General features: G+C 55.1%; 1 protein-coding gene across 3 annotated transcripts; it reads right to left on the reverse strand.

Annotated features, from left to right (window-relative positions):
* Window positions 1-343: 343 nt before the first annotated feature.
* On the reverse strand, window positions 344-6,477 carry LOC106822518 (dipeptidase 2). Of its 3 annotated transcripts, none has more exons than XM_014827767.3 (11): window positions 6,341-6,477; window positions 5,184-5,487; window positions 4,733-4,859; window positions 4,292-4,421; window positions 4,066-4,207; window positions 3,699-3,768; window positions 3,405-3,581; window positions 2,933-3,017; window positions 2,193-2,268; window positions 1,388-1,523; window positions 344-1,293 (listed from the first exon to the last, which is right to left on the reverse strand). In XM_014827767.3, exons 2-11 carry the CDS (start codon window positions 5,366-5,368, stop codon window positions 1,045-1,047), a joined length of 1,377 nt encoding a protein of 458 aa, XP_014683253.1. In that variant the 5' UTR covers window positions 5,369-5,487; window positions 6,341-6,477; the 3' UTR covers window positions 344-1,044. The 3 variants fall into 3 exon arrangements, with proteins under 3 accessions (XP_014683253.1, XP_044617126.1, XP_044617125.1); XM_044761191.2 differs by having other exon boundaries at window positions 943-1,293; window positions 5,184-5,412; window positions 6,341-6,458; XM_044761190.2 differs by lacking the exon at window positions 6,341-6,477 and having other exon boundaries at window positions 943-1,293; window positions 5,184-5,491.
* Between the last annotated feature and the right edge of the window lie 1,111 nt (window positions 6,478-7,588).

Consider the following 7,588-nt stretch of genomic DNA (forward strand, 5'->3'; position numbering starts at 1 on the left):
AGTTATATATTCTTCGCTGTGGGTCCTTCTAGTTGTGGCATGTAGGATGCCGCCTCAGCATGGTTTGATGAGCAGTGCCATGTCCGCGCCCAGGATTCGAACCAACCAAACACTGGGCCGCCAGCAGCAGAGCGCGCGAACTTAACCACTCGGCTACGGGGCCAGCCCCTAAGTTTGATTTTGAAATGCGCAGTTTGAGGTAATTATGAACAGTGCTGCTAAAAATATTATTTCCTATGCCTTTTAGGGAACGTAGGTATGCATTTCTCTTAGATATATACTGGGGTGAAATTGCTCAGTCATGGATTTGCAAAGACTATTAGTATTAACTATTATTTTTATTAGCCATTATCTATTTTTATCATGTTATTTGTTATTATTGGCTATCATTATTAACTCAATGTATTAATTCTTAATATTGGCTATTATTAGTACAGTTGCTATTACTGTTAATGGCCTGGGGGTAAAATGGAGTGATTGTCTAAGTAGCCTGTGCCTCTCAGAGAGGAAGTCCCACAGAGGGATTGGGCCCACATCCAGGGCAGTCTAGCCATTGGAGGCCCAGGGTCCACTATGTGGCCTGACATTCTGGGCTCTGTCCAAACAGGAACAGAGATCATTTGTGATCCAGGCCGATTCCCTTCTTGGGAATTTGAACCAGAATTCCCTGAAAGATCCCCAGGTGGTAGTCAGTGGGTCAGGATATGGATTGAGGTAAGCTACTCAGAGGGAACCCAGAGCAGGGTCCATCTTCCTGCAGCCAGAGCTATCCACTGTCTTCTTCCACTGCTAGGCCCAACCACCTGGTCTTCCTCAGACCACTGCCAACAGGTCTTCTTGAGTAACTGGTGACTGAATTTCAGGGTCCCCCACCAACCCCAGCATTGTGAGCCTGCACCACCAGACCCCACCATGGAGAAGGACACTCATGCCTGGTTCCAGGTCTAAAATATTTATTTTTAGGTAATGTTCATGCCTGCACAACAGGGGAAATTTGTGGGGTGTCCATGGCTGCTAAAGTGACATCTGGCAGGATTAAATGGGTCACCAGAGGCACAGAATAAAGACTGAGAAGGCAGCAATAACTGTGAGGCCTGGGGCCATGTTGGCGGAGGATTTTGAGAATGACCACTTAGGTAATGACTTGGGTGTCCAATGCGTCGGAGCCTCGGTTAGTATCTGGTCTGGAGTCAGATGCTGTCTCTGATGCAGACGCGAGCGGCAAGAGCTGTTCAGCTGCTCATCTGGGAACTCGTCCTCCAAGGGCCTTTGCCCCTTGTCTTCCTCCCGCACCTGGAGGTGGCAGTTGGTGGTCAGCAGCTCTCGCAGCTCCCCCCAACACACCTGCTCAGATGCCTGAGCTACTGTTTTGCCCAGCCCAGCATACCTGTTCCACCTGTCTGAAGACCCGCAGCAGATTTCCACGAAGGACACCCTGAAGCTCTTCCTCACTCCAGCCCCGACTCAGCAACTCTTCTATCAGTACCGGGTATGTGGACACATCCTCCAGCCCCTGAGGGAAACTGTGGCCACCAGCCAGCCAGCTGTTAGGCCTCAGACCTGTTCCTTGGTCCTGACTCAGAACCACAGCTCTAGGTGTCCAGGGTCCACTGAACCCTAGCACTGGTCAGATGTGGGAAGTGGAGACTTGGAGAGAATAAATAAATGATTCTGAAGGCTCTTCATCCTTCAGAAGGAGGCCCCAACACCTCCTTGAATATGTGTCAAAACTCATTGAATTATGCCTTAAGATCTATTGTTTTCACAGAATGAAAAATATTCCTCCATTTATAAAAAGAGGAAATGCTTTTTAAGAACTGGGTTGACCCCTTCATGCACAGACCCAGTTGCAGGCAGAAAAGACAGTCACCCCACACTAGAGCTTGAAAAGAGTCTGCTCAGAGGCAGTGGATCTGCTGGCACTGGGAGTGGGTGTACCTGCTGGGCAGATGAGCTCTGTCTGATGGTTTAGCCAAATATGATGATCTAGAGTGGGGCCAATGGGCCACAGACAGACGGCAGAGCCCAGGAAATGGACTCTGGGAGTGGGCAGATGCCAGGTGGGCCAGTAGACCCGAGGCTGTGGTCAAGGCCTAAAGGCCATGAGGATCACAATGTGGTGGGCATAGTGACTGTGAAGGTCCCACTGCTGCACAGCCAGCTCCAGACAAGCCACAAGGAGAAGCACTTACTGGCTGGTCCCATCATAATCTCCGCCAATCCCAATGAACTTGGATCCAATGACTCCCCTGATGTGGTCGAAGTGATCTGGGAGATGGAGAGTTTGCTGTGTGGGGCTTGCAGGGCAGGGAGGGGTAAGAGTGGGGACAGGGCTCTGCCGACTCCCTTTCTTGCAGCCTGTAGGCCATGCAAGGCAATTCCTTCATAGCCTGGCACCCAGTGTGCCAACTTGAGAGCCCTGAGGTTTAACCTCAGGTGATCTCAGCTGGCTCTGGATGGGACTTCAGATTTGCGGTGGACCCCAGAGCGACCCATTTGGACCATTTCCCATCCAGGATTCACCCTGTCTCCAGTTTCCTTGAAAATCCATGGGAGTTCCTTTCCATGGCTGTGGAGGATGAGAGAGGGACAAAGAGTACAACTGACAAAGACCCCAGAGACCTAAGGGGTTGCCCAGTCCCTTGGCCAGAGGCAGGGGCAGGGTGCTTTGGAAGCTCTGGCAGACACGCAGATGGTCGGCCCCCAGGCTCTATGTCTGACTGCCTCCCTTATACTCATCAGTATTGTAGTATTGACTCTCTGGCTCCAGTTCCACGTGGCACCAAGGTGCTGTGTACCACCCGTTATTGGGTTTGGGGGAGCTGTGCCTACTGCCAATGGATGGGTCAAACCACTGGAGCTGTTCTGAGGTCCTCCCACAGGGCTTCAGGTCCAAATCAGAGCAGTTCAGAGAGCCCAGGGTGGGGCTTACCTGCCACAGTGGACACATTAGCTTGCAGGTTGCACTGTAGCACCCCCACAGACAGGGACACCATCACAATGCCACCATTCTCCTTCTGCAAGAGTGGACAAATGGACACTCAGCTTGGCCCCCTAGTTCAACTACCTGCCTTTTCACCCTCTGGGCCCCTGTGAGGAAGGGGTTCATCCCTGGCTTTGTGGTCAGAAGAGACTTCACCTCTGGGTTTGTGTGAATGGAGGCTTCTCAGCGCTGGTTTGGGTGGTGTCTTGGCCCTGGGCTTGAGGGTTTAGAGGAGTATTTACCACCTAGAACCCCAGCTAGGGTTCAAGAGTTCAGGGGCTGTTAGACCATCTCTAACTGCGGGTTGTGGGGCAGATGTTTAGCCTGGGGTGTGAGGCAGTTGAAGGAGCTAGGGCTCAGATTCAAGCGCTCCTGGTTCAAACCTCTTGTTTTGGGTTCAAGAGCCTGGGCAGTCTCTCACCAGAAGCTGGAGGATATCATCGGGAACGTTCCGAGCGTTCTTGCACACACCTCGGGCAGCTGAGTGAGAGAAGATCACAGGTGCCTTTGACACTTTCAGAGCACGCAGTGCCACAGCGTCTGAGACATGGGACAAGTCTACCATCATGCCCAGGCGGTTCATTTCCACCACCACCTTCTGCAAGAACAGGTTGGGGAGAGGGCATCAGGGGTGCACATGTATGAGCATCTATTGTAGGGAAGAGGTAGAACATGTACATTCATGTAGGGCAGGGTATGAAACCAGAGTGCTCACCTCACCAAAGCTGGTCAGCCCGGTGACATTGTTGTAGAAGGAGTGGATGCCCTTAGCTGAGCTCTCTGCCCTGCAGGATGGCCAGGAGGCAGTCTGACTGGTGGCCATGATTTGGCCACAAGAGCCTAGAGGCCCTACCAAATTGTCTATCCCTACAACCCCCTGGAGCAAGAGCAGAGCCCCAAGCTGGGCTGTGCCTGGCAGTAGGAAGGCCCTCCTGGGGATCCAGTCTTGCTCTGCAAACCCAGCTCCCCTCCCCACTCCAGGGTCAGTGCCAGATCCTAGGGGTAAAGCTTGGTCTGAGCCCCAGTGTGATCCTGGGCAGAACCCTGCATCAGTGGGTCCATACCACCTGCACTGTGCTCACCAGGGCGTGTTGCAGGTGTGGGTGAGTGTCAGGTAGCGCACACCCAGCAGATAGAAGGTACGCAAGATGGAGAGGCTACTATCCAGTGAGTGGCCCCCCTCCACACCAATGAGGCAAGCCAACTTTCGGGTACTGTTCAGACCTGGGAGCAGGTAGGTCAGGTGATCACTTTCAGGGGCTAGGGTAGCTCAGTCAAGTCCCTAATACCTCCCGCCAGCCCGTCTACCTCTAGCCGAGGTCACCAGCTCCAGCTCAGAATAGGAGGCACACATACGGTGGATGAGGTCAATTTGCTCCAGGGTGAGGCGCACTGCATCTTTTTCCTGGGTCTCGCATGGGACGTAGGCTGACCAGAACTTGGGAAAGGACAGCGGTTGGCTTGGGCAGGGGCTGCTTTGGAGCCCCTCCTTTCATAGTCCCCACAGCTAGCACAGCACCCAGTGGCCCAGAAGTCACATGTAATGCTCAGCTTGTTCCATGGTAGCTGGATGCCCACCAAGCTGGCTTACTGTGGCTCCTGCAGCCCCCAGGGCCCATATCATGGCACTTTTTGGGTCACTATGGTAACTGAGTTTCCATACGACTAATGTTGTGGTCTCTAGGGCCCCCACATTCCCCCACATTTCTCAGCAGCCATGCTGTGGCAACCTATGGGTCCCTGTGGTACCTGGGCACCCACGAGACCATCTCTAAGCCTGTCCAAGCTGGTCTGGCCATGGCTGAAATTGTGCAGATTAACATCCTGCAGTCCGTTGTGGTAAAACCGTCTCAGGATCAAGGGCATATCGTTGTGGCTGGAGGGAGATCAAGGTGGGGTCAGGTCAGGGGCAAATGGGTGGGCTCCTTAGGCCTTAAGGTCAGGCAGGATATGTTGCCTGGCCTGGGGAAGCTGGGGGGTGCCCCACCCCACACTGTCACACAGACTATACTAGGATCCCCTGAGGCCTTGGCGGAGGGGGTTCTTACCAGGGAGGGGGTGACAGAAAAAGGGAAAGGGCACCCATGGATGATGAGAGAAGCCATCCAGGGCTGGTGTGAGGGAGCATCTTCACTAGGCCTCCAAGCTCAGGACCTCCTGCCCAGGGGTGAGCTCAGGTCCCCCGACCCAACCTACGCACCCGTCCACGAGTGGGAAGTTCCTCATCAGGGCCCGTGCGCGCTCCCGCAGACTTGGGGCGCTGGGGGCGCCCGGCGACGTCTGAGCGCGGGTTACTGGCCTTGGCAGCAGCGACAGCAAGAGCAGCAGACGCAGCAGAGGCCGCCAGCTGAGTGCGCGGGGACCCTCGAGGCCCGCGGGTGGCATGCTGTGCAGAGTCGGGCAGGCCAGCAGGGACCGGTCTCGAGAGCCTGAGAGGGGCGGGCGAGGGGCTGATGGCGACGTTGGGGTCCCGACCGTCGTCTCAGGCCACCTGGCGGCGCAGCCTCGCGGGAGAGAGATGGAGTCACAGGACCTTATGACTCGTACGGGGACGGCCGCGATGCCGCGTGGCTGCCGGAGGGCAGGGCGGGGCACGGCCCTCGCTCCCGTCCCCAGCCCCTAAGCCACCCCGGGGGACTGGGCCGGCCTCTGCCGTGTGTGCCCAATCGCCTCCCACCGCAGGCTCTCTCCGCCCCTGCCCCTCTACCCACCCCCACTGCTCAGAGGGGGCAAACCCGGGTTGCTCTCCCCCTGCCCCCAGCCTTGCTGTCCAAGAAAGAGGGCCTGGGGTGCCTCTCCCAGAGAGTGGCCCTCTGCCCTGTGGCCTCTCCCAACCACGTCATGTCCCCATCTGCCTGCAGTCTCCCCCAGCCACCCTTAGAGCCAATGCAGATATCTCTGGGGCTTCAGTTCTTGGGGCTCCTGGTTTTCTGGTGCTGGGCCATGTGGGGTGAGTGTGGGGGAGGATATAGTCTCTGGATTGAGGGGTTAACCTTGTGAACTCTGGATTCAGGAAGGAGGCCTCTGTCCCTGAGCTTCTCTCTCCCCTACCTTCTGCCTCCTTGTCCATTCTCTGGGGACTCCAGCCAGGAAATGGCAACCATCAGGAGCCCCCCTCTCCTATCTTCCCCAGTCAGTTTTGGAAAAGTGCTCTCTCCTAAGGAGATGCTACATCTCTCCAAGGCCTGAATGGAGGGACCTTGGGGAAGTGAACTGAGCAACCACCTGGGTTGGTTTCTACCCAACAGAGCAGGAACCCAGACACCAGGCTATTTGAGTGGAAGGAAATGAAGTAATTTCCAGGGTAACAGAGCCCCCGTGCCAGCAGCCTTTCCTGCTGGTCAGGATCCCTCCTACCTTAGTGTGGAAGTCCCTGCCTCGCTGAGGTCAGATCTATGGGTCCTAAGGAGGTCCTGGCACATGGGTTCTGCAGCTGCACCCGCCTTATCTTGTGGCTCCTGGGGCTCTAGCTTTCCCAGAAAACTTGAGGACTGAGTTCCTGTCCTTGCTCTGCAAGCCCCACCCCATTCCCAGCCTCAGGCCCTCACCCTAGCTCCTCCTCCAGGAACCCCCCCCCCCAACCACACACACACACACACACACACACACACACACACATGCGCGCACGCACACGCGCACACAGGATGTGCTTTCTCACCAAAGCTCCACCACTGAGAGGCGTCATGGTCTGTGCCTAAACTCCTTCACCCCCACCCTCTCAAGGTTCTACAGTAAACCTTTGCACCTCCTGGAGCTGCTCCACCTTTAGAACATTTCCCAGGTGGCAGGAGTGACTGGCACAGGGGTAATAACCTAAGTCTGAGGACTGGAAACCCTAGATACCTTCCTAAAAAGGAAATAAGTAAAACTCTGCCAGAGGCACTAGAGGTCCTGGGCTACCCAGGAGGAGAAGAGTCCCAGCTTGTGTATATTTGAGGGATGGTGCATTTGATGTTGCCCCTAGCCTGCAGGCCAGGAAGAAGGGCAAACCAATGGTTCTGTGCAGGAGGTGGGTCTACTCCCTGTCTGCTGTAGCTGAAGGGTTTTCTAGGCAGCCCCACTGCAAAGCGTGAACCCCTTAAGGCTCTGCTTAGAGAGTAGCAGGCTGTATCCCTGCCCTGATGGTTTGGGTGCCCAAACTCAGGCATGGCTCCCTTCCCTCCCCTGTCCCACCTCCCCCCACTACTTGTCAGCAGACCCCACACCCACTCTCGCTGCGGAGTAGGGAGAGGGAAGAGAAACTCTTGGATCTGCTTGTTTCCAGCCCAAAAATGTGGGTTTAAGGGATAAACAACCTGTCTGTTCCACTCTTGATGGCCCCCAGGAAGTGGTGGATATAAAGAATAGGGAAGAGGTGGGCGGGAAGTCCAGACAAATAGCAGGTGCTAACAGCGAAATGAGAAGGGAGAATTTAGCTTTTTGAGGTTTTTCAGCTTTTCTCCAGGGCCCAGATGTCTAACACCCCAGGGGGAAACTCTACCCCAGCAGAGCCAGGCTGCGTTGAACCAGAGAAGGTGGACACTATCTCTGTAGAAGATTAGCTAGGCAGAAAATTTTCTTTAGCATTTGTTTTCGGTCATTAAATAGGCCAGCACTGCTAGCCAT

This window comes from Equus asinus, chromosome 28 (assembly GCF_041296235.1).
Source record: "Equus asinus isolate D_3611 breed Donkey chromosome 28, EquAss-T2T_v2, whole genome shotgun sequence".
In the NCBI taxonomy this organism is placed as follows: domain Eukaryota; kingdom Metazoa; phylum Chordata; class Mammalia; order Perissodactyla; family Equidae; genus Equus; species Equus asinus.